General features: G+C 45.3%; 1 protein-coding gene across 2 annotated transcripts in view; it reads right to left on the bottom strand.

Moving 5' to 3' along the window:
* Window positions 1–284: 284 nt before the first annotated feature.
* The window catches only part of LOC113576320 (teashirt homolog 2), a 40909-nt gene continuing 14198 nt past the window's right edge, over window positions 285–26995 (bottom strand). For both annotated transcript variants that reach the window (XM_027008318.2, XM_027008319.2), the window contains exon 2: window positions 285–4061. In XM_027008318.2, the coding sequence (XP_026864119.1) occupies window positions 1033–4061 (3029 nt within the window). In that variant the 3' untranslated portion in view covers window positions 285–1032. The remainder of the gene's footprint in view (window positions 4062–26995) is intronic.

The following is a 26995-nucleotide window of genomic DNA, read 5'->3' on the forward strand; positions in this document are numbered from 1 at the left end:
AGGACCAAGTAGAAAAAAGGGTTGCGATTCCTATATGGATTTCCCTGTATACATGTTATTACCCCTAAATTAAAGCTTACATTCTGCAATTTGGCCCAAAACCATTGTTTAATGTCAAATGTGCTGGAGAACAGAACCAAAACAACTAAACTGCATCCCTGTCTATCTTCCAGACTGCACTGTATGTCTTCTGCGAGCAGCTACAAAAATGGGAATAATATATTTAATTTGAAAATGACCTTGTAACATTGTTGCGGTACTTCTAAAAACCACAGCCAGACAGATAGAAAAAATGTTAATGTTTTATTTGTACTGGTATAAAAGGTGCAGTATTTTCTTTGTCTCACTATGCTCCTTCTGAGACACTTTTTTTTCTGCAATGCTATATATACATTGATGTGAGACATTTTTATGTCAAACCTATCTAAATCTGTTAGCTCACACACTGAATCTGAGCCTAAACTGTTGATTAAACATTTATTAAAGTGCTTTTCTGTTCTATCATTGCAACACAAACATTTTACAGAGCAATGTACTGTACATTTCGGTAAATGTTTTGATGTGTTTGGCTACCTGTCTGAACATTTGCATGTCCGTTCAGGTGTGTCATTGGAGCTGAAAATTACAGTTAATGCATCAATCAATTTGTTGTTAAAAGTAATACAATTAAAACTTGCCATATCATACAAATAAATAGTAGTCATAGCCAGAGCTATTGCATGCAAACAGCAATTATGTTTCAAGCAGTAATACATTTAATTACTGGTGATGCATTTGAACAGGGTGCAAAGACTTATGTCAATGTATTAATTTTAGCATATTTAAAAAATGTATTTACTTACACTTCCTTCTAATTCAGCCAGTGTGACCATTTTCTTCTTTAATATAATGAAACTTGATTCATTTAAAATTTATAAGCATACTACGTAATGCTACTTGAAACATTATGAAAAAAAGACCCGTGTTTTGTAAAAGCAGAGCATTACAGTTATTTAACAACAACAAAACTACAGGTAGTAAAAATTAACCAAGCTACTCTTTGTCCATTTCAACAAACTGTGAATGATTCTCTGGGGATTTGCTGTGAGTTTTACTCAAATGGAGTTTAACCGCATGGTTGCTGGCAAATGTCCGACTGCAGAGTTTGCATTTGAATTTTGAGTCAATGTCTTCTTCGGTCACCAGGGCCTCTGTCGGTCTGACACTGAAAACCTTTGTCAGTTCGGGCTCCGTTACTTTTGTCTGATGTTCAATTGGCAGTTTGCTCATGTCTTTGATCTGGAAACCGAGATGAGATTCAAGATGTGAGATGAAAGCGGATGGCGTTCTGAACTGGGACGCACAGTCATTGCAGTAGAAGACTGGGTGGCCAGTGTCCATGTTCTTCAAAAATTTGGTCCCACCTGTTTTCCTAAGTTGGTATTTAACGTTGGCTAGCCAGTGGCTAATGGTGGTCATAGAGAGTCCAGTAAACTTGGAGATGTGCATCCGTTCCTGAGGACCAAGATCAGAGAGAAGATACTTGCCTTCAGAGGTCTGAAAAAGACTTGAAGCAAACTGGGCTTGAAGGATAAGCAGGTGCTGAGGGTTCCAGTTCGACTGCCTACCTTTACGCTTGTGGACTGAGTACACCTCACTGGACACGTCTTCAAAACGCCTCACATCTGACTCCAGTTTCATTGCAGGCACTCTCGATGGCATCGAGGGCTTTGGTGTCGTGGCTTTGGGCAGAACCTTTACCATGTCAGCAATGTCAGACAGTGCATGTTTCTGCGGCATCGGGGTGGAGGACTGTAATGACAGAGAGGAATTCAGTTTTCTGTGTTTGTTTTTTGTCAAGTCTATTGGCTGGTCATTATTTGTGAACATGAAGTTGCTGGCCCTGATGACAGCAGAGGACGTTAGAACAGAGACTGGTTTCTCTACACCTTGGCTCAGCTCAGAAAATATGGACTGGGTGCGATGAGGTGGATCCCTCTCTTGTCTTGGCTTATTTGCTTTCCCCAAATGATTGTTTAGTACAGACTGTAGTGCACTTAGAGGGTTTATGCTAAGGACTTCCTGGGATTCACTGACAATCTCTGAGGAGCTGCTGTGCCCGTTGCTGGCAGGAGGGCTTGGTGATGGGTTGGCTCCGTCAGAAAAAGCTGGGCTCAACTTCTCTTTGATCGTGTCATTTCCTTCACTTACACAGTCTGCATCCAGCTTTGAAGAGGAAGAGGAATCGTCCTGACAATCACTGTCATCATTCTCTGCCAGATCAAACTTACTGCTCTGACTCTCTTTGCCATCCGATGCACTACTCCTCTCCTTTTTAATGTCCGGATTGTGATGTCCCTGGAAACTCTCGAGTCCTCGAAGTCCCTGATAAAACTTCCCCTTGGGGGCAATGGGCCTTAGCTTGTGGTTGAGACTTTGCTTAATCTGGATGGGAGGAGATGCTGATAAAGAAGCGTTCTTGATCACGCCTGAGAGCTGGTAAGCTGCATGGATGCTAGGATACGCACTCCAGCTAGGTGTCCCTGTTTGAGCCTTGTTGATCGCTGTGGCCACTGTATTAGCCAAAGACTTCAGTATGTCACCTCCTCCACTGGCTCCTTGCTCCAGGTCCTCTTCTCGTAGATATGGATACTTAAAGCCAGCATCAGTAGGCTTTTGATCTGTGCCATCTTGCTGATCATTCTTGCCTCTCTCTTCTTCAGTTTGGTCAGGTTTCTTTTCTTTCTGGAGAACCTTTTCTGATTCTCCAGATGCAGTGCTTTTTGGCGAGGCCTTGTCTCCCTCAGAGTCGTTAGTGGTGGGTTCTGCTAGCACCTGCATCTTCTCTATGGCTAAAGGATCTAGAGTTAACTGTTTACCCTTCTTGGAGGCTGAATTTGTCACCTTGATAAAGTGACCAGTGACCATCATATGAGTGGTAAGCTGCTGAAGAGTATCATGTGAGCTTCCACATTCCATGCACTTCAGAATCTGAGATTTGCACGTTTCAAACTGCCATGTGTAGCTAGCACCATTTTGATAGCCATATCGGTTGTTTGGAGTATTTGCAAGGCCAGCTGACTTTTGAGCCTCACTATAGCCTGTAGCGCCAGTGGTGGAGTCAGGAGAACAAGGCCTTGTGGCTTCGAACACACGTTTCTTTACTGGTGGAACTAATTTTGGAGTGATTACTGGAATTGGTTCTTTTAAAGGCACTTTCTGGTAATGCTTCGTTTTAATCATGTGGACACTTAGGTCTTGGAGAGAGTCAAATGAATGGCCACAGAACATGCACTTCAGCACTTTCTGGGCATCTTCCTTGCCCTCCATGTCTTGCAGGTTCCTTTTCCTACTCTTTGATGACGAAGTGGAGGCGATTCCTTGTTTGCTGTGGTTGTCGTCCTGGTAGTGGCCGCTCTTGTTCATATGCACCGTCAGCTCTACCAAGGTGTCATAGGCCGCGCTACAGTCTTTGCAGCGGAAGCGACTGGCCCCTGTGAAGACAGCACCGCACGCCTTGCTGCTCTGTCTGTACAGATGGACCGAGCTGAACAGATTGGGCTTTGACGCAGGTTTTGGGGACAGAGTCTGCTGCAGGGTCTTGGACAGGGCGTCCTGGTGCCAGTCAAACTCGCCTTTGGTGCTTCCATTGGTGCTGTCGCATTTCGTCTTGCTGCCACTGTTACCGACCTTCAAGTCTAGTCCAACGTTTGTCCAGTACGACTCTGACAGGAAGCTGGCATAAGCAGCCCTCATTTTCTCCAAACTACCGTACATGTCATCTTTCGGTTTTGAACCGTGGCTCTCGTTGTCCCTCTGGCTCTCTGGTGGGGAGGACGTCTTGAAGTCAGATAGTCTGTCGCTGCCATCGCTGAGACGGGACTCTAGCTCTACCTCCTGGTTGGACAAGACACTGACAGGAGAGTTCTGGAAGCTGTAGCTGCTTTTGTTGTCCATTTCCTTGTCCTCTGGAATTTTGGGGCTGGTCTTTTCTGAGCCGTCTTCTTCCGTCCCCATGTCGTTCTCTCCCTCCTCCTCTGCCACTGGTTCAGGGACACCAACGTCTTCGTCCGGCTCATACACTGCAAAAAGCACAACAGAAATGGAAGCGTTTATCAGCTTTGAGTGATTTATTCTATGCAGACTTAAAGCTACAGTACATGTACCATGTATTTGTATGATTCAGGAATTATATACCACAATTTCTAAATACATTACTGGAACATTTATTATTATGGTTTAAAGTGGCCTTCTCTGCCTTGTGGGAACCTATGCAGTATCTGTTATTCAGAAAAGATCCTCCGCTCAGTGGGATCTTTAGTCAAATCATTTGGCAGAAGGCTACTTTCTTCTAAGCCTTATGGTATTACAAACGATCTATTAAAAAGTTATTGTAAGTACCTGATATTCTGACACAGGCATAGTCTAATCATAGTGAGTACATATGGCAATTTTACAGGGCTCTGTTTTTCATTAGGAAAATCTTCCAAATGCAATGAGAGATGACCTGAAATGCTGTGAAGTCATTCTGTAGATTAATGGTCTAAAATGTATCATAAAAGTATTATCTTTTTTAAGAATCAGTATAATAAAAGGAGGTTGAGCTTAAAGTAATCAAAGAACACCAAGGAAAAACATAAAAGGTGTTTTTCAGAACTGTAGTTTGTTTAAACCTAATTTCAATTCCAATAAAAAACAAGAAACTCACATGAAATCTTTTCTTTGTATCATGTGCCTTCATTTCTAATATGGCATTTGTATAGTACATCAATTCTGTGAGTCAATTATATCTGTCACTGAGTTTAGCAGAAACTCAAACTATATATTTTATAAGCCTACATTTGGTTGGCACTCCAAATTTCACAAGCAGAGGTGCTCTTAGTTAAATATACACAGAACCTACCAGTCTGGACCAGCCATTTGCATTTTGTGTAGTGGATATTCCTTTTTGAGTTACAGAGGACACTCAATGTGGAGAACCGTCGCATGTGAGCTTTAAAAGTACTACCCCGTGCAACCCCCACTAGGTCCTCAGCCTTTGGATTCTGAAAATAAGACTTTTTTTTTTTTTTTTTTTATCAATATTTCAGAGGTGCCTCAAGAGGGAGCCTGGAGGTGAACTGCTGCCAGCTAATGGATGAAGATGGAAACACGATTCATACTCTCAAAACAAATCTAGAGAATCTAGAGAATGGGGCCCCATGAATGAGGGGGCTGCCTCACACACGCAAGAAGACTCCCAATGGATAGTGACCTTGATCTACTGCAATGAAGATTTTTCAAACGGCTGACCAAGATGGGTGATTGCCTCCTGGAACATGCTCACTCTCTCCCAGTGCTTGAGAAGAGAGTCATGTTTTATGTATTGAAATGGGTGTATATATAGATTTCATATAAGAAGTGCTATGGACTGTCTCTTGTGTCTCTTTTTCATGACTTCAGCGAGGACAGTAATGTGACGGATGTGTTGGTAGACAGCAGCTTGGTATATATCCTGGCCTTTACCCTTACAAACTAGGTGCCACCTGATATGAAAAATGTACTGACAACACATGATAAACAATACTAAAACTAAAAGGCTAACTCTAAAAAAACCCAAAAAACAAAACACGGCACAGCTCTTGCTCAGCTGTTTGTGGCTGCAATGTGTTGGATATTGACAGAGAAGTCAACCAACCATAGTTCCCTGTAGTCTTTCAAGTGTAACAAAACAGACTGGAATAGCTATGCATACCTCTGCATGTTCATGGTGTTTGTATGAGTGCATCTAATGGTGAGAACAAAACTGTGTATAAGTATTTTGTGTGCAGGCTAAAGATTACTCTGGTGCTATTCACTCCAGCCCTTGGCTTGCATGAGAAAAGCTCAATGAGGTTAATGTACTTATAGTCTATAGTCTGTGTGTATGGGAGAAAAATATGTAGCAGTGCACTTTAACCCAAGAAGGATTTAAGACAAACTCTCTCTGCTAAATAGACTGCTGTTGAATGTTAACACTTTCTGACAATGTGGATCAACCAACGCATATATTTATTACCTGCAGTTTAAGTGAATCTAAAGCAATTTGCATTCTAATTTCACTCCAACTTCACCTTTTCAAAGTGCATTGATTTACCTCATACCAAACAATTCAGCAATTTCCATTCATTTAGAATGCATTCACATCAGTGTGACTTAAATTAGACTTTGTACTCATTAAAAAATAAAATAAAATAAAAACTATATATTATATATATAAAATTAAATACTAAATAGCCTGTATTTCTTGCACCAAATCACGGTTTGTGAACTGCATGTGCTGTTCTATTTTAATGCCACCAAAAGGCACAAATTAACCTCAGGCATCCAGATCCCTCCAAAATCCTATAATAAAAGCCTAGCCTTTCCTTACTAAAGTATTTGTAACAGTTTGCCGGCCTCTGATCTCTGCCAAGTGGCAGGGTTCTGAAATACAGGACCGAATGCAAGGGCACACCCCCTTAAGACGTTTCGCGTCAGGCCAGGGTGCTGCATAAACCACTACAGCGACACCAGGACACAATATTACAGCCTGGGCAATTACAATCAAATTCCACACTCTGACCGTAATATTGATGTTAAAGTCAATAAAACAAGTAACACATAACTTGAACTGAGACAGCAGCCATTTGTATTCATTTTAGTAATGTTCAATATATATTATTTTAATTAAGCCTAATGCTTGCTGGTGCATAAATGCTTGCCGGTAGCATCACCCATGTGCTTTAGCTGTGTATGAACACAGGAAGGGCCATCAGCTGTAGTGATCTTATGAGGCTGTGTTATGCACTGTGCTACTTCAAAGCAGTGAAGTCTGTCCGCAGTTGAGCTTGCCATACAAAAGAAGGGACTGGCATACGGATTGGGAGAGATTTAGCATGTCATAAACTCCTGTAAACCCTCCAATCTGTGTCACAACAAATTTATATCTTCAGACAGGGACATGCAAAGGTCAGAAAACCTAGGGTGTCCATCATAAATCAGCCACTTGAAGTGTTTATAACATTAATCCGCTGGAACAGACTTCTGGCATAACAAGACCTGGATTTCGAGAGCTTGCTGGTCGTCTGCCAAATGGCTGCACAGAGCAGCGCACGCACTCTGCTGTTCATGCCTGATTCACACAAACAGTAGCTGAATTGGCATTTTTTTTACAGTCTGCTATGATTACTGTAAATTTGATTAAAGAACTGCAATGAAAAATAATTTAGAGTGAATGCAGAAGTATTGGCCAGCAGTGTCGGCCATTTTGATGTACTTTGTTCATCAAACCAGAAACTATACTTTAACAAATGCATTAATGATTACAGTGTAAAAGATCAAAGAATGTGAGTGTAATCCTTATCATTTCTTTTGGAGGAAAAAACGGCACACCATTAAGAGTGCTGGGAGCAAGTTTATAATGTCTGACACTGAAATTATTCTCCCTTTAAACAGAGCAACGGAAGACAATGAATGTTTAAAAAAAAAAAAAAATTACAGAAAGCTGACTGTCCCACTAGAGAATCTGACTTCACAACACACAGAATAAAAAGGCTGTAATATTAATAGGCCAACCAAAATGGCTTCACGCTGGGCGTCCATTCAACCTAGATTGATTCTGCTTTTAAACGAACCCCCTGAAAACAGCAGAGACAAAACAGCTACTTTCGCTCCAGCTGTTTCTTGGCCAAACGTTACGGGAGTGCAAAGAATTACGCGGCCTGGTCACATTGACATCACTGCTCCTCCAAAGGTGGTCAGTACCTTAATTCTCCATGGACCTGTGCTTTACGTATTACACCATTGTTGGCTAATCATTCCCGGCCAGACGGACAAAGTTGTGTGTGGTGTAAATCTGTCAGTTAACATTCACTCTAGGGTCTGATTTGTATTCATTTAAGGTACATAAAGTGTGTGTCATATCACTGCAGTTCTTATGAAACCCTGCAGCCCTGTAAACCCCCACCTCACCCCATCCCCTCGCGAGTGCCCTTCTGTTAGTCTTACTAGCATTTCGGTGGCGTAACATCAACATTTATCCCGGCAGCGGCAATGTTTCTGTCATTGATCAGCCCAGGCTAACGTGGACAGGCAGGACTTAGGTAGGAGACAGCTGCAGTATTCGGGGCCCTTTGTTAGCATCCGAGAGGGTAACACTATCTTCACAGGAGACGCTCTAATTCCGAGGTGCCGCTGACAGGTCTGCACGCCTGTGCCACTTTCGCCATGGCTCGCTCACCCGTCTCATGCTGCAGTTACCCCTCCCCCTGTCTTTTTTTTCTCGGACGTGCACCAATCGATAGCTCTTTTTACTTCTCATTGATTGCCTAGCGGTGGGAGAGACCTAAGCAGAGGCTGTTATGACATTTCTAGATTTCCCCCTGTCCTTGGGACAATCAATTACACACGCATGGCAATCAAAACCTCTTTGCAAAATGAACCTGCTCCATGACATTTTCATCTCCTGGATTTATGCCATGCTTTAAAGCGAGAGAGAGAGAGAGAGAGAGAGAGAGAGAGAGAGAGAGAGAGAGAGAGAGAGAGAGGGGAATAGAGAACAAGAGAGGGAAACGGAGAGAAGGGGAGAGAGAGAGGAGGTTAGGGAGAGAGGAAGAGAGAGAGAGAGAGAACCAGGGTTGCCGTGTCCCACATAAGAATGCAGCACGCACGTGTTTCACAGAAACATACACCACACGTACACACACACAGCATTAACGATGCGGGCCAGACAAGTGGCGTAATCTCTCTGCACCCAGACCAGCCGCTTGTGCCAGAGTGGGGCTTGCACAGGCATGCCTTTGTTGGATATATCGGTTTGGCTATTGATTTCTGTCATGAGCTATGACAACCACGAGCACTGTGGGTTTACCCAAGTGTGCCCTATATAGACTTCAAGAGTCTTACGGCAAGCGGAGTTGCAGCACAAGGAGACGTTGATGAATCGCAGCATCGTCGGGAAGCTCTCGATTACTCCAGCCCAGCCTCTCTGCACGCTATGCAGGCCGACAAATACGACAGGCAGGAAAGTGGGGTACTGCAGCTATTTGAACTGTGTAATCAGTGCCTGTGTTTTATGTGGGGATATAATAAAGTTCAGAGGCAGAATGGAACGTTCCTGTCCACTCGAACAGAAGAAAAGGCTGTAAATTCAAGCTTTTACAGTACTGAAAAATGACCTCAAAAATGCGGCGTCTGAGAGAAGAGTATTTCCTCTCTCTTACACTTTAAATCTTATAGACAATAAAAGCTTGCAGTAGGCCTCACTTGTAGCTGAGGTTTCGTTTTTACCACCAAGACTTATTTTGAAACATTCCTGATCAAATTTCAAGTTGACATAATTAATAAGCCAAACTTGGGTATTTGCCTGTTCAGTAAATCAGTCTAAACCATTGCAAAGAGTCCATACAATTTGTATGCTGACATTACTTCAGTTAATCTGTAACATGCTGAATTAAACCATTTGCCAATATTGCGCTCATGGTAAATGTAGTGCTGTATAAACATCCCCCAGTACTGGCTAGTGTCAAGATTAGGTGACATTTGCCAGAGCTACTGCTTATAAAGTTCAGAATCGCTTTACAGTCTTCCAGAAAGATCTTGACAAAGCTTCATCACACAAAAGCAATCTAATCTAATGAAAATAGCATAAACATATTTTGGATTTTTTTTTTTTAGTATTTTTGCTCCACTGCTGTGTTACAGAGACATGTTTTGCGAGCTAATGTGCTGCTCCGAAACCCCAAATGCAGACTGGAGGGGTTCCAGAGCGACTGCAGGCTGCTCTACCTTTACATTGAGCGGCTTCCTGGCATCTCGTCCCTCACTGAGACTGAGAACCAGGTGCGAGATTAGAGTTCATTTTGGTATGCATGAAGAAGATGTTACTTAAAGTGCATTACGTCCTCCACTAAACATGAGCTACTCATGCAGATAAATGTCTGGCTTTCATACGCCCACACGTTAAATATTTAATGGTCTAGTATAATCAAATTCAGATTCACAATTCAAGGAAGACAGTAGGAAAGTTGCAGAGGCTTGCACAATTGTGGACCTGCAGCTATGCACACTGAGTACCATCCCCTACAGCTGCACTGTAAGAAAGAAAAACCCTTCCCCAAGGCTGCACTGAGTCATGGGCCCAGTCTAGCAGAGGTGTGGGCTCAGGTTTGAATCCCAGTTGTGCCACTTGCCATCTGTGGCTGAAAATTGTTGGAGGGGAAGGATCCTCACCTCCCTATCCAGACATCTATAATGATAAAGACATTCACAGCCATGCTGTAGCAGAGAAGACATCTGCATTGTCAAAGAGCAGAGTATGTTTAAAAAAAGGCACACATGCATACTTGAATATTAGAAGAAATAAATTGGGCTAAAAAAAAAAAGGTAAGTAATTTTTATACAAGTAATCCTCAGCTAACCCAACATAAAGCAACAACCAACAAAACCTAGGGTAACTGTAAGACATGTTTTTCACGACTATGGAAGCAAAAGCTTATCTAGAAATCCTTTCTCTTTTATTGTAAACCAAGGCCTGTGTCGGGACATGCCCTACTTAGTCTAGACTGAATCAGTAAATGGAAATGATGACCAACTGACACTGAGACTGATAACTCCAAATCTAATCAAAAGTGTCTATGTGTATTACTCAAACTCTACGTGAACAATACATCACTCAGGAGACCTCATGCCTCATTCTTATCATCCACTCTTCCCACATACCCTCTTCTCCAGTTTTTTTACCAAATACACAACACTCAAACCCATAACAAAAACCAAAGAAAATAAGTTAAATTAACCTTGCTTGGGTTTTGGAAAAGTGCAACACAACTGCTGGTAGTAAGAAAATGACTAGCAGTCACGTCTCATTTACTGGGGGAAACGGGCAAGGCTAAACCCAGCCAGTGCAGCACTTTGGCCTCCAGGGCCAGTCCTTGCCTCTGAGTCTGCTCCTGGACTCTGGTTCTGGTCCCTGCCTCTGAGTCTGCTCCTGGACTCTGGTTCTGGTCCCTGCCTCTGAGTCTGCTCCTGGACTCTGGTTCTGGTCCCTGCCTCTGAGTCTGCTCCTGGACTCTGGTTCTGGTCCCTGCCTCTGTGCAGGATGGGTGGACCCTTTCCCCACCCTCATGGAAGCCTGGGGCCCAGAAGCCCGTACTATCCTAGTGTCCCTCCCCTTCGCTCTCACACATTGCTGCCTAGACATGTGAAAAGGGGTGGCGCTAATGCAAGCTTAATGTCTTGTTTGGCTTTCCGTTTCCCTGATCAAATGTCACTCAGGAATGTTTGTGTCGTATGGAAAGAAAGAGTGCCTTTTCTAAGGGCTGCTGGCACCTCCTCTACACCAGATTAGCCCCACCCAAAGAACGCCCCCCCCCCAGTTTTACAAACTGACGAGTGAGGAGGATATAGCCCACTTACACCCTCCTGAGCCTCCCAGAGTTTACAATGCCCCTCCTGACACCTGCAGAGAGGATTAGACAAACACAAGCACCTCAGTGTAGCCTAGCTCTCAGTTTCTCGTTCCACTTGACATTTACCTATGGATTTCACGCAGTCCGCTATTGTATTACGGTTTTCATAGGAACATACTGCAGCCATGAGGAAAAGCGCTGCCTCATAAGTGAATTGAATACGTTTGCCACGCTGAGAATGGAGCGAGCGCTTGGCTCATGACGGCATCAAAAGCTATGCGGTGCGGCGTGAATGGCTGGAGAGCAGGAGAGCCACCGCAGCCGCTGTGTCATTCCTGTGCTCTGTGCGGAGGCTTCGTGTGGGGCTGTCAGCGTTCTCGGCGAGCTCACATCAGAAGTGGGAGGGAACTGACGATGGAGGCGGATCCTCTGGGACACCCCCCCCCCCCCCCGTTTGATATGAGCAAAGCCCTTGTGTGGGCTCCGTCTCAGTCACCTTGCCTGACACATATAAAAAGGTCTGGATGTACAGAAAGACAAAGAAGTGGGGTATCAGAGAACGCTGCATGGCAATCTGCCATCCATCATATATCCAGATAGGAGTTTCGCAAATTTCCTGCAAATTGTAAGCGTTAATTGATTAATGACAAAGGTTCTTTGGTGGTGCCAGCTATCACTCTGCAGGTCTATGGCAGGTAAAGCAAATCCCTCGCACACTGTGCAGCAGTGACAGCTTTGTGTAAGCTCTGGCATCTGCCTGTCTTGCCAGTATTACAGGAATCAGTCATTAATGCTAGGACACTGTATGAGGAAAGTCCCAGTGTCTTTTTCTGCCGGCGCTGTAGTGCCACCTTCAAACGGGTCACAAAATCTCTCATCAAGGTCAGCTCGCAGCGGTAGTGGCATTTAGGAGGGAACAGAAAGCATGTACATCCTTGCATTGGGTTCCACCTTGCCTTAGACCAGGGTTTCTGTTCCATTTTCAGAAAAAGGAGGCGTTTATTTATTTATTTATTTATATTTTTTTGCATTCCAAGTTCATTAGTAGGAAATTGTCACTTTGCTTTCATTAAACACAGCGATGCTCGCCGGTAAACGTGCAGCAGAAACGCAGTCCTGTCACTTTCAGAACGGCACCAAAGGCTGTTTGGTGGCACGAGTGAAAAGAAAAGGATCGGAGGCTTTTCCCGCCAAAAAACAAACAAAAAAAAAAACAACCGTGAGGCGGCGGGGGAGACGCACTGAAGAGAGAAAAAAATTGCCTCCAAAACACTCTCCTCTCCATTGCCATTCATTTTAATGGCAAATTTGTCGCTCGCTGTTGTCAAGCGTCCTCGGCGCAATGATTAGGAGCCGGTAGTCGCCGCGAAAGCGCTAACTTCAGGATTCGCCTGGTGAGCATTGTCACTCGGTGACAGGCCATGCCGCACACAGTGTCTGCCCAAACTGTGAGATGGGTTGGCAAGCTCATTCCTAGAGAAAAAGGGGGAAAAAAAAAACAAAAAAAAACTTTCCACCCTTAACATTGCCTTCCTGACACTTGCGGATATTTTGTCGCGTTGATATGGAGTTGTTGATTAGAACGAAAAAGCGACCCGAGTGAAAGGCCATGAGACTTCCAACTGACAAGCGGCAGCTACTGAGCAAAGCTGCCAGTCCTCTTTGGAGTTAACTTTTCACTGTTCCATAAACGTGCGCTCCCATATACGCTATTTAAGAGCTAGAGTTAGCGCTGAAGTTTAGCTGTAATTTAAACCTCACAAATAATTCAGCCGGGAAGCTTGTGTAGAAATCAGTACGGCTGGGCCTTTGTAGAAAATGTGGATTCCATCGCTGTCCCTTTGGTCTGAATAGCCAATGAAAAAGCATGAGTCATTTCCTAAACCCTTACTTTGACGTAGTGGCTAAATCAGATCCTGCCTATGAATGACTAATCCAATGGAAAAAACAAAAAACAAAACATTTGTTCCCTGGCAATAGTTTTGCAGGGTGATGGAAGGTAAGTAGTCATTGTTGTAAAGGAAATATGCTTAATCACAGTTAGATTATTTTGCAGTAACTAATCAATGATACTGTGCCTCCCCCCTGTGAGTGAAACCCAACACCTTGCCGTTAGTAAAACTAGACAGATGTTTCACATTACAAAAACATAAAGCTATGTTTCTGTAGCACAAAAATTGTGGTATATTCATGCTTATTCCAAAACAGTACACTTTATTTCAAAATACCTCATCAAAATCAAATTATTTTATGAAACCGTGCAAATATAAGTTGTTCAGAGGTTTGGAATGTGTTTTTTTTTCTGCCTATCTTTGTTTGTTCATGCATTCAGAGATCTGGACTTGTAAATCTAATGATGGCAACCAGCCCCCAATTCAGTCCTTCGGTGTTCTAGAAACGTCAGCACCAGGGCAACTGCACTCAACCGTTCTCAAATTCCTTTAAAGCAGATAATTTCCCTCTTTTATCTTCCTGGGTGTCAGTTATGTAAGATGCAATACATATATCATTACATTTTATGATTTAAAAATTAAGTATTGTTCCCTACTTCATCCTTGCTTTCTTTTTTAAATAAAAAAAGACATCTTTTATCGTCTCTCTGTCAAAAACCACCACACACCATTTCCCAATTACAGCCACGGATGGAGCGACCTTACGTTCGTTCCCGCTTGAGCGTTATTGAGCTCCGCCGGCTGGACGCTGCCGCTAGCTGTAAATGGGGGTGGGAGGGCATACAGATCATTAGACCAGCACAGCGCACCCCTTCATGAGGCTGGCGACGGCTAATTTATGGAGAGAGAGGCGGGCAGACGAGGCGGCCAGACAGAGCGGCTACCCCACCGCGGCCCACGGCTGGGCTCGAAGCTGGGTGGGGAGGTGGTAAAGGAAGGAGAGCACCAGAGAGAGGGAGAGAGGCGGAGAGAAGGGAGCGAGAGAGAATGTGAGAGAGGGAAGGAAATAGGCAGAGGGGAGGGGAGAGAGGCGTGGCCCAGCGCGGCGGAGGAGCGGCTAATGGAAATGAGTGACAGGCTTTCAGAATGATTTACAACGGGCGGCTGGGCGGCGGTGCCCGCCGCTTTGATGGATGATCCTGAAAGACGGCGCACGACCATAAATCATGTCTTTGAATCATTGACAGAGATAAAGGAGGGGCAGAAAAAGCAATGGCATTGATGTTCATTCTTCCAATAATGTACATTGACGAGTTACACTACCGAGCCTTAATTAAAAAGTGAACATGCGCGCCTCTCCTCATCCCTCCCTCCCTCCCTCCCTCCCTCCCACCCTCTCTCTCTCTCTATCTCTCCCTCTCTCTCTGTGTCTCTCGCGCTCTCTCTCTCTCTGTGTCTTGGCTCTGGGTGGTGATATCAATGGTTATTAAAGATGCATCCCTGTCCAGTACTAGGTCCTGCTCCCACTTCTGCCCCTGTGGCTCCCAGTGGCCAGATTAGGTAGAGGCCCAGCAGAGGCCCAGATAACGTCGCTTGGCCTCGACTCTTCTCGGTGAGGGATCGACACACGATCGCCTTCCGCTCAGCAAAAATCGGGCTCTCAGTCCCTTTAATGGATCCAGAAAAGAGTGTTACAGGTGTCTGCACACTGTTACTGCAGGATTTCTGATTTAGCAGATTCTGTCACTGGAATGATCTGTGTTTTACCTCTCAGATATATGGCACCCAACTATCAATAGTTAAAATGAATACCAGGAACTTAGATACCAGATTTTGACTTTTTAAGTTTAGTTTAACACTTGTGAGTGCTCATGGACACACACACACACACACACACACACACACACACACAAATAAAGCACACAAACGCACGCACACATGTTCCCCTCAAATATGGATGTTTTTCAACCCACTGTTCTTGTGACAAGTGCCGACTGCAAAGAATGACAGGTCAAACTTTTGGAGGACAGGGAGATAAAGAATGTGCCAGGGAGGCAGAGAGAGAGAGAGAGAGAGAGAGAGAGAGACCGAGAGAAGCACGGCAGGAGCCATGGAAGTCTGAAAGCCCTGCGTTGCACATCAGCCTGGCTCCTCCAAACAGCACACAATAGAGCAGCGAGGTGTGAGTAATTCCCAACATCTGTCCTGGACACCATACACACTCTGCCTGTTTGCTCCACTCAAGCACAAGGGGCATTAGGGAAGGGAAGGATGACAATTCACGCACCAGCTCTCCCAGGAGACCCAGCCCGGGAACGCTGCCGCCTCTGCCACATGTGGCGTGGTGACGATGCAGAGAGGAACGGGAGTGCGGGGTGAGAAACAGGAGCGCGGGATGAAAAACCGGAGCGTCAGAGCGCGGTAGTCCCTTGGACCTCTGAAGCAGCAGGGCGCTGAGCCCTATGCAGTCCAGCACTTTGAACGTCACTGTCTATGCTCGCTCTGGCTGGTCACTTTCTGAAGTACTTTGGCACTTGGAGGAATGAGTGTTGAGCTTCGTTATCCTCTGGCGTTTCTTCCCAAAACTTCAATCCTGGCTGAGAAGACCAGGGGAAGTGAACAATAAGGCACTGAGCTTTCACACGCCTCTTTCACGCCGGCTGCAGTGTTTCTTATGTCAATGTCGTCAACTGACACTCTAAAGGAACTGACATGGGCTTTGCGTCAGAGGCCAGACCTCCTCTTGACTTGGCTTCACGGAGCAAGCTGTTGTGTTTTAGATTGTAACCTTGCACCATGGTTTGCTGGGCCTAGATGTGTGCGCATGCAAGTGCCGTTTTAGTGTGTGTGTGCCCACTCGCTGAAACACATAAATATCTCCCTCCAGCTGGACGATGACATTTTGGCTGTTCAGAATGAAACCCAGGCAACAATAGTGCTCCTGCAGTGCACACACACTGCTAAGGCCTAGCATGAGGTACACACACCACACACACAAGCACACACCCCACTCCCACACACACTGCTAAGGCCTAGCATGAGGTACACACACACTCATACACACACACACACACACACACACACACACACACACACACACACACACACACACACCTTTTCTGTTTTACCCTCTCCCCAACCGCATCGTTCAGATGAGTAATTATTTTTCTGTAGATTCTGAAGTTGTACATCTATCATGTTGGATCCCACACTGACATTTTCAAACACAGCTTGATGGACACCTGAAGTAATTACTTGTCATTCTTCTGTTTGAGGATTTTCATGTTGTGCTGCCATTATCCCCGTATCAATCCGCTGTCTGCTCTCCTCCAGCATAGTCGTGTGGTATTTTAAGAAACTTCATCTTTCAGAGGTACTGGTGTCTTAAAATAAAACATCATGTAAAAAATCTAAAAAATGGAAAACAAAAAGCCTGATGCACTTGAGACAAAAAAAAAAAAAGATTTGAGGATGAGTCAAATAAGACGCATGTGCGCTTAGCAATGCTGTGATCTTCCGCAGCAGGCTTTAGAAGACGACTGAAGCAAGGAGCTCGATAAACTTCAGAGACGCTTTGTCTTGGACTGCTCATTATTTACTCGGCTCGGGACCCTGTGATCTTAAATGGTCTTAAAAGATGATCCATACTGTAATGAAGCCGGCTCCCTGGCTGGCCACGTGCCAAAAAGCGTAACATAATCAAAGAGAAGGCACTGGGGATTCTGGAGGGTTGCTCGGTATTTGACTAGCAAACATTTCTTTTATTCATCTGCCATACACCTCTCTATGCAAGCCGACTAATGGTTATTGAATCCTAATTGATGTATATACTGTGTAAATAGAGCCAGGACGTGAAGAGTGCTGTTGCCGATCGTCATCACCCTCCTGTAGTAGTGCTCTGTATGCTCCGCGCTGTTCTGGGATCAGCTTGTGGCCAGCCCTTAACGACGCTGGTGTAAATCTGATGTTACACAAGCCCTCTGAGCTTCTGATGCGACCACAGTCACGGCTGTCAACCTGAGGTGGCCTACGTGCTCTCTATGGTAGGATCCCATCGGGTCAGACCACCCTGCTTGCAGGAGGGGTGTGTTGTGTGATTGTACGTGTTGTTGGGGGGGAGGGGAGCTAAGCTCTTGGGCAAATGGACCCTTCGCCGTGTTGTTCTTGGAGAATCGTGAAAGCAAATAGCTGCTTAAAAGGGCCCCCCCGCTCCCAGTCAAAACCAAAAAGCCGTGGAGCCATTCATCAAAGGGCCAGACAACCTGCTCCTCTGCACCCCCACCCCCCGGCACCGGCCATCTCCCCGTCTCTGGGTTTTAACTAGGGCTCCGCATCATTCCAGAAATGACAAATGATACTTATACCTCTGGCCTGTGCCGAATCAATAGGCATGCAGAACGGCTATCCATCTTGCTAGCTATCGACAGCTGCTGCTCCACATCGCAGGAGGGTGGAGGTAGGGGTGGGCGCCTGGTGGCTCTATTCAACGGCCCAACACGGCTAATGGCAGATTTTTTTCCTTTCCCCTCTGAAGTTTGTAAACTAACAGTCCCCGCCCTCTCGACTCCTCTTTCATGGCTTTTAATTCCCGATCGTACATCATTAGTCACGTTCACTACACCATGGTTCACATTTGTTCAGTTTTTAACGTGAAGAGATTTGGGGCCTTGGATGCGTTTACCTCAAGGCGCTGAGTACAAGACCCGATCTGATGTCACGTCACCTTAAACGGGATCCGTGCAGCCGCAGTGGGCAGGCTAACATCACTGCATTTGGCATCCTCTTACAGTCATCCGTCAACATCACACAAAGCCGTATTCCCTATCACCGAGAAAGCCGTATTCTCGGAGAAAATAAATAAATAAACAAACAGCCTCAAACCAAAGCCTATCGCGGCGTACGCCTGGTGTGATATCTCTCGTGCTAGGCTCGAGAGTGCTGTCCAGGTGCTGTCCGCTACGCTGGGCTCGCCCTCGCGCTTGTTTACACGGTCACGGGCGCCGGCGCGCGCCGATGGCGGAGTGATGCAGCACGCGGAGCCGTCTGACAGATAGCGCTTCAACCCAGCTTCAGCTGCGCCGCCCCTCGAGGGGACGTGATTGATGACCGGTGTCGCCACCTAGATGTGTTCTCCCTCTCACTCTCCTTCTCTCCGTTTCTTTCCACAGCCCCACTGCTCTGAGGCTGGGGCTCATTTCTCACGCCACCTTTACGCTTGCCTTTACGCGACAGGAGAACGTTTACAACCACGCGGCTTCCGCTAAGAAAACTCCGAAGATGAATGTCGGGCTAAGCTCGGGCGGCATCCCAGCCCACTGCGAGAGCCTCCGCGGACGGACCCGGAGCGGATCTTTCGCCAGCGATCCGGGGGGATGCGCACGACACAGAGGGCAAAACAAAAGACGCTGGTGTTTTTGTTTGCTCCTCAAAGGTTTAGGGCGCGAGTGTGGTGTACGCACCGCTGAGCCATCCGTTTTAACAATGCGACTGTAAACGTGTTAAAGAACACTTAGCCCAGCCATCTGGAAGACAATTACACAGGAACAAACACACCAACTCAGCACCTAAAGGTTTGGCAATCAATCAAAGACAATGGTCACAAACTAGATGACCATTTTCTGCTGGGGCCTGGCCTCATAACCTAATGAACTGCTGTGCTGAGGGAAAAGGAGCTTTGGCACTACGGCTTCTGCAGTCCGTTAAAAGAACAGAACAAAGAAAGACGAGCTTCACCCATTTGACCATTGTGTTAAAGACAATCAACCTCATTAACAGTATCGGCCTACAGAATGCTCAGGATCTAAGATGAGCACTCGATCCAAAAATATACGTCTCATAATCCGTCCACATTATGCAGCGACTTCAAAAGGAAAGGGGGAAATAATTCTGAATCACAGAAAATGCAAATTAATCGCATAATAAGCTTTTTTTTTAACTAGGGCAGTATCAGTATTGTTAAAAAGAGCCCATCAATAGGAAGCCTGTACGAAAAACCTGTGTTACTAAACTGTGCTACTAAACTGCCAAACCACAGTGGACCTCTAGGCTTAAGACGATCTCTGCTTCTCCTTTCTGAACAGTCTAATTAATGAACATTTCCCCCTTTTTTCTAATTGTAATCATATTCCCCTTGGGGAGCCATCATGGGACTGTAATTGCAATTAAACATTTGGGTGAGTTGGTAAAACAATGTCAACACACCCAGTGCATTTGGAGAGACGCAGAGAGGGCAGCAGGTGGAGCAGACTCTCTTACTAGTGTTGGTAACAAACCGCTTATTGGCAGGTACTTTTAGGAACAACAGACAGTGACAAAAGCTATAATTGATCTGTCCAGAAAATGATGTTTTGTTTTTTCCCTTCCCATTTGGAAATGAACAGACTTCACCCGGCAGTACCTAGCTTCTTTTTCGACCGCTCCCCTCATGGCCTGGATGAGACGTGAATTAGTCTGGCAACAACCTAATGTTTCCATTCACCTCAGGGGCATCTACTACAGCCTGCATGGGGGGAAGGGTTGTGTGTGACAAGCTTGCAGCCCACTTTCAGGAGACCCCACTCCCAAAAACACACACACACACACACGCGCGCGCGCGCGCGGCTGGATCGCCCTGGACTCACCCTAAGGACATCAGGGAAAGCCGATCAGGATGGCCGTGATCAAGCTGAGCACCACTTTTCTTTTTCGCCAAAAACACGAGAGCTGAACCGGTATCAGCTTTTTGAACACAGCTGTTCTAAAAGAGACTGGTCCAGTTCCTTAACATATATACTAGTGCCAAGCAGGCCACAGTCGGAGGAGGGGATTTAGTGCTAGTTTTCTTGTGGGTAAATCCAACCTCAACATATTTTTGTGGTAAGTTAAGGACGAGTTGCTGACAGCACATCAGAAATCATTTTATGCGATCAACATGTACAAAATGTGAGAAATCATATGCTGATGACAGTTAGGAAGTGTCAGCAAAGAGCAGCGTTTGAGGGTCTGCTGTTTCTCATTAGCCAGATGCTTCGTCTCGGTGAGCCGTGTGAACTGAGAAAGTGTTGCTAACACATTGGGATACTCAGAATTCGTTTAAGCACAAACGGAAACATACCTCAAACTAGCATTCCCTCGATAATCGCTCATTCAATCACAGATACAAGAGACAGTTTGTTTGTATGTTGGCTTGCACCAAATTTGTGAAAGAACAAGCTGATTTTATTTGGAACACATTTAATTACAAATAAGTAGGATTTTGGTTTATAAAATAGTAGCTGTGTCGATCACAGCTCAAAATATCTTCACCTCACAAAAGTAGCTTTTTTTTTTTAAGACAGAAAGATTGATGCAGCCTATACTTCAGCACACAGGAAAAAAAAACCTAAAGCAGTCTCTCACATCCTCTCACTGAAAAACCCCCTCCATTTAATGATCCCCACTAAGGAGAATCCGCACACCTCCGAAAGAATTCAAATCCCTTTTCCCACAACCCCTTTCAGACTGTATGATAAATGACACCCGTCATTCCGCCCTTGCCAAACAGCTCAGAGGGGAATTGTACTGATATATGATTCACAAGAACAGGAAATAAACTCTCCCTTTCTCTGTGCCACACTCCCTCGCCAGCTCGGTGGACCTGGACAGCGTCAAGGACCGGCCGCACGAGAGCACAGACAGTGGTGCTCCCAAAAAGGTGAAAAGACGGCTTTTTTTTCCAGGCGTGCTGCCCCCCCCCCGCCCCCTGCAACCAGCGCCGCTTGCTAAAGACAAGAGGCAGGGCGAGGGTGAAATTAGCCGCAGAAGACAGAGACATTTTTCAAAAAACACCAGAGAGGAAATGAGCAGGCAAGCTCGGGTAATGTAAAAGTATGCAATTACTGAGGGGGAAAAATCTCAGCGAATGAGCAACCTTCCCCTGCCCCCAATTATAATAAAGCAAGTAGGGCTAATTACTGGCCTTTGATTATCTGAGATTTCTGTCTATGAGTGTCTGAAAGACAGACAGAGAGATGTAGTAAGAGCAAAAAAAAAGAGAGAGAGAGAGAGAGAGAAAGAGAGAAGCTGTGTTTATTGTAGCCAATAAAAGCATCATGATTTAATGCTTTTCTTGGTTTCGATTTTGTTCAAATGAATTTACCCTGCGTAGATCTGAAATGACTCACTCAGAACAACTGTTTTTCACCACGTCCACTATGCGAGCCTTCCTACCCTGGGCTTCTTAATGTTTCTACATTCATCACTACATTACCTCTGCATTGCCAGACCGCTAAATTGCAGTATAAAGGTTTCTAGATGCAAAGCTATGTCTCAGAGAGGTAGAGGTTGGAGACAGTTTGCGTGTGTGTGCGCGTGGATGTGTAGAGTTTTTGTGCATGTGTGTGCGTGAATGTCTGTGAGGACGTGTGTGTGTGGTATTGTGCACACAGCCCCACCCCCAAAGACCAGTGCTTGGCAGTGGGCCTCCAGCTCTAGCGGCCGTACGAGCCGCCTTGAGCCAGGCTGAGTAGCACTCAATCACAACGACAACGGCATCCTTCCACCAGCGCTGTCACGGGGCCCTCTGCGTCTGCGTGTGCGCATGCGTGCATTTGTGTGTATGCGGGTGTGTGTTGGGGGACAGAGATATTTACGAGCCTCGCATTTCCACGCTTCTGCCACTGGTGTGATGTACGGCCAGCCGGCCACAGCAGCTTCCGGTGATCATCCTTGCTGTTTGCAGCCCCCGGGCCAGACCCCTGGAAGAGCTCCTCAGAGCCCTACATGATGAGGCTAACGCAGCCAGCAGACACATCTTCCTGCTAGCTGGCCCTCAGGCCCAGTCGCTGCTCCCACAGCACCGGGCCACACATTTTATCACGGACATTCAATAGTGGTAGGAGCTACGGGGCCGCTCCTTGTTATTCAAGCCACAGCTCTCGGGCTCCTGCGAGACCCTGAGGCCCTCGCGAGACCCTGGGACTGTTTCTGGACTGAAGCGGAGGTCTGAGTGATGCTGTGCGCTCCGCATGCTCGACTTGATGCACCGGCCCGTCGGCAGGGCTGGCCCTAGCCTGCTGAAATGAAGCGTGCCTGTATACGACCACTGTGAAGAGCCGTCTTCAGTTCCTTACTCCATTAGCTTAAAAGAGGCAACTGAAGCCTCGGTATCTGTTTATAATTTCAAAACTTCTGCAAGAAAAGAAAGCCTGACTTGTGGCATTTCAAAGCAACCAAGCAACCGTGTTGTGAAATATACACCCAAAGGAGAACGACAAATTTACCTGACTACTATGACTTTCCCACTTCACTGCATGTTTTTTTCCTTTCTCCCCTCTCCCTCTCTGAAGAAATAATAATTGCAAAGGAAGCCTTGCAAAGCCTTATGGCAGATTAGGAAATGAATTGGAAATGGCTTCAAATTGTCGCTCTAAAGCAAAGAGGCTGCTTTGCACCACAAGGGGTTCCTTACCTCAGGCAGGAGAAGGATTAAAAGCAGCAGTAAAAGAGCTCAGTAATGGCATCAGTAATGTTTCATTGCCATTAAAATGGCTCAAAAAACATCTGCTTTGCATTTTTCACTCCCTCGCTACTCATTTGTCTCCGAAACTTTTTCGGTATGCCCCTTGTCTTGAGGGCTCTCACCTCTCTTCCCTTAAATGTGCATGGTATTAAAACTCCTGTGCTGTCCTCCCACACTGAATTATGGCAGAGAATCATCTATTCCCCTCCCCAAACCCATGATTTAATGAGTAAACTGTTTTTATCGGAGACCGAAATATTATTCGGATTCCGGTCGGGTCACTCTTTGACCGTTTTCAAAAAACGGCCTGTCCAAAGTCACTCCTGGGCTATTTCTGCGTGGGAGAGCCGCGTTTCGGCTTTGTGGGATGTGTAAATATTGGAAAGTGGAGAGTAATATATACACACACACACGCGCGCGCGTGTGCGTGCACACACAGAAAAAATGTAGAAGTAGAAATTCTTCTACTTGCATGCCCATGTTGTCCCTGTACAGCAGTTATACCTGCTGAAATAGCAGTCAATGACAAAAATGATCCAAACATGGTTGAGCCACTGAAAAAGCCGTGGGGTTAATGTGTCGCCCCACTTGTGCAGACACCAGACTGTGTTTACGGTTAGGCAATGTTCCATTTCTTTGACATGCTCATACAAAAAAGGAAAATACCAAAGCGGGCGCGTCATCAAAGCGTCACATTCACATGGAGGTCATGCCGGAGGTCACGCAGTGGGCAGTGCTGGGTAAACATCTCACTCTGGCTTTATGGCTGCGAGCCGGGGTGCCTTCCTTCACACCCGGGCCGCGCTGCGTGAGTCTGGCCCACGCCGATCCGGGCCTCCACTAAGGCCCGGGCCGCTTCGTTTGGCCAGTCCTGCACGCCGGTGTGTGCGATTGATTGCCGCCGGTCAGCGTGGTCCTGCTCGCGACCCACGGCCCCCCAGGCGCCTCGGAATAAGGAACTTTTTCAGCAGACACCGACGACGGCGCTCAAGGGGAGTATTCACTGGGAGCCAAGAAGGGAGTGGTCCGGGGTTTTGTGGTATCCTAGCTGGATGGCATTGCAACAGTGATCCTTTTGTTCGTTCCTATTTAAGGGCATGCATTAAAGAGCTTCTGTAGATGTGTCTCCGGCTGTGGCTGTCCTGTGTTGGGAATGGGTGGGGTGCTTGGGGGGAATGAGAGACAATGAATGCGTCATTTCGATATCAAGGCAATTTTGCAAGGAGCAAAATGAAGTAGTAATCAATGCATATCTATTTTCATCTACTCAGTATCCTGAGTAGTCTGATTATTTTTATGTTTGCGCTGGGTGGAGCAAATGTTTTTTTTTTTTTTTGTTGTTGTTCTGAAATTGAAAGTAAATGTTCTATAAAATGTTGCACTCGCAGTACGACAATATGCTGCTTCCCTGATCGTCCAACATAGCATGATTTCAGCAAATCAACATCTCAACTATAACACACTGTCAAGCTGTCAGCCTAACATATAAATAGTCTATGACTATAGGCCTAAGAGGCAATGATTTGAGTTCATTTGTTTCTTATAGACTATGCCACAGACACTCATACAGACAACAGTAGGTGGGTGATACGAAAATACTTGCATCAAATCTCTGAAACCCAGCTCTTCTGTAGCACTATTAGAAATGTTGACAGCACCTTCGGATTACGGGTTATCTGTTATTGTACAGTACTACTAGCTATGATGAAGACAAAGAGACAGAGTGAGAGAATAGCGAAAGGAAGAAACAGAGACCGAGTTACAGGGAGGGCAAGGAGCTGGATGATGTTCAGCTGCAGTAATAAAGTCGGTAATATCGCTATCTTGCCCTCCTCTCCCAAGGATTGCTATAAACCTATTTCGAAAATTGCACCCATATATTCGTGGGAGACAGTTAGCTCGTCCTGGTGACAGTGCAAACTTCTCAGGTGAGTTATGCTGGTGTCATTCAGGGGCATTTATCAAAACGGGTCAATTACTCAAGGGCCAAAATTTCACCGAGTGCCTGTCGCCTTAGCCAGGTGCCATAAAGAGGTGGTGACAGAGATAGCAGAGTACACACCGGCTGGGCACCACGCACACGCTGGGCTGGGCACAGGGTGGTGTGGTGTGATATGATGCGGATCTTCTGGACCCCAGAGCAAAAAGAAATTGGTGGGCATCCCCATATACTCGCACACACATACTTACATATACGCATACATACATAAATTGAATTTTTTTAAAAAGGCATGCAATCACCTAAGTGAAGATGATGTGCCTTGCACTCAACAAAATCACGTAGTCCAAATTCCTGTCTCTGGCATATTTAATGGCCAGAACAGCCAAATCATTCTCTCCTTTTGAAGTAAGCATCCAGTTTAGGAAGTCTGTCTGTTTACTTCAGCCAACTGCTTGTGTTTTTCTTTTCATTTTTGAGCTCTGTTTTTGTGCTTGAATTTACTTAGTATCTTCACAGATATCACCAGTAAACCACAGAATACATAAAACTGAAACCCTTCGCTAATGTTAACCTAAATGTTTGCGCTTGACTACCTATACCTATATACTTGATAAACACACATCATATTTACCTGACACTACTGTCCAAATATGTATTATCCAGAGAGTCATTGCAATGTGACATGCGACATTGTGATATATTTTACATTTTTTTTTCTTTCATGTTTTAGGAATTTAGAGTTCTAATGTCCATTTGTCTACCATAGATGAAACACATTCCAAATACGAGGGACATTAACTGAATGTCAGGGTGTGTAAAGCAGCATATGTTTAGGCTGGCTGATGAGGGATACTGTTGAGTTAAAGATCCGTTTGTGCATCTATGCATAGCATAAACCATGACAGAAAGAGCTCAACTGTAATTGTAGGAGGCCCTCATGCCATTGACCCTAGCGTGACTGCGCCCACTGGGCTGGGCACAGGGCATATTTTGGGCTACGCTCAGGGAATATGCTACGCTGAGCACAGGGCACATACTAGGCACAGGACACAAACTGGTATGAGCACAGATTATGCATTAAGAGGACACAGGACACTGGGTGGGCATAGGGCACATGCTGGTCTGAGTACAGGGTGCATTCTGTGCTGGGCACAGGGCACATGCTAGTCTGAGCACGGGTACAGGGTAGGTGCTGAGCTAGACATAGGGTGGCCCATGCACAGACTGCCAGACACTCCATTCTAAATGCATATGTTAGTGTAGAGGCATTTGCGTCTGTATTCTGCTTATAAAACTGCAAACATTTTCACACACAGGCATTTAGCTGTAATTCTGCATGCACAGCAAGCAAATAGACATGCACACACGCACACAAAAACTTAGAGATATGAGCATTTTGCGTGTCTGACTAAACCATTTTATTCAGACTGTCTTTCTATTCAGCAATACCAACACATTTTTAGAGGAATAAGGCGAGCCTTCATGTGACTGCCTTTCATGAATAATGATCAATGTGGGCTGTTTGCAAACCACAGACTCTATCTACCCAGCATGCCTGTAGGCACAAGCACATTCCTACCACTCATGATCTAAGCCTGAGGTGCCTGTGTGCGTGTGTGTGTGTGTGTGTGTGTGTGTGGTTTGTGTTACGGACAGACACACAGAAGAAACAGATTTAAAATTATAGACCAACGTGAGTCTAGAGTTAGAATATACTAAACTAAATTCTGCCACAGCTCTCTCAGTCTCTGTGAGGCTGGTAGGGAGGATTAACTAATCTCAACAGGGGCTGCCTTTACCGTATAACCACCAAACAGCATAGCGTCATCAAAGCAGTCTAGTAATTACAGAGTTAAGGCTTCTTTTTTTTATTGTTATCAATTTCCTCCCCTTAGAAGAACAAAAAAAGATACACCCACCACTTTAATCATGGGTTTGATTCACCTCAGCTCAGTTAATGCAATGATATTATCCAGTCCAACAATGGTTCACAATATCACTTCTTTGTTTGAAATGACAGACACTCAGAACAGCATGGATCAAAGACATCCTGGGGACAAAAATGTTTAAAAAAGACACAGCAGAATAAAGAATGGAGAGTGCATATGTGACTCGTATTTAGTTAGTTAGCTGAACTGAGACCTGAAGTGTAAATTACTGTAAAATTGATCTACAAACCCTATATCATCTATTGCTTCCTTTGTGTTTTTTTTTTCTTTTTGCTAAATCTGTTACTGCCATGTAAAAAAACAAAACACACACACACACACACACCCACACACACACACTTCCTAAA

Source organism: Electrophorus electricus, chromosome 22 (genome assembly GCF_013358815.1).
Source record: "Electrophorus electricus isolate fEleEle1 chromosome 22, fEleEle1.pri, whole genome shotgun sequence".
NCBI classification, from domain to species: domain Eukaryota; kingdom Metazoa; phylum Chordata; class Actinopteri; order Gymnotiformes; family Gymnotidae; genus Electrophorus; species Electrophorus electricus.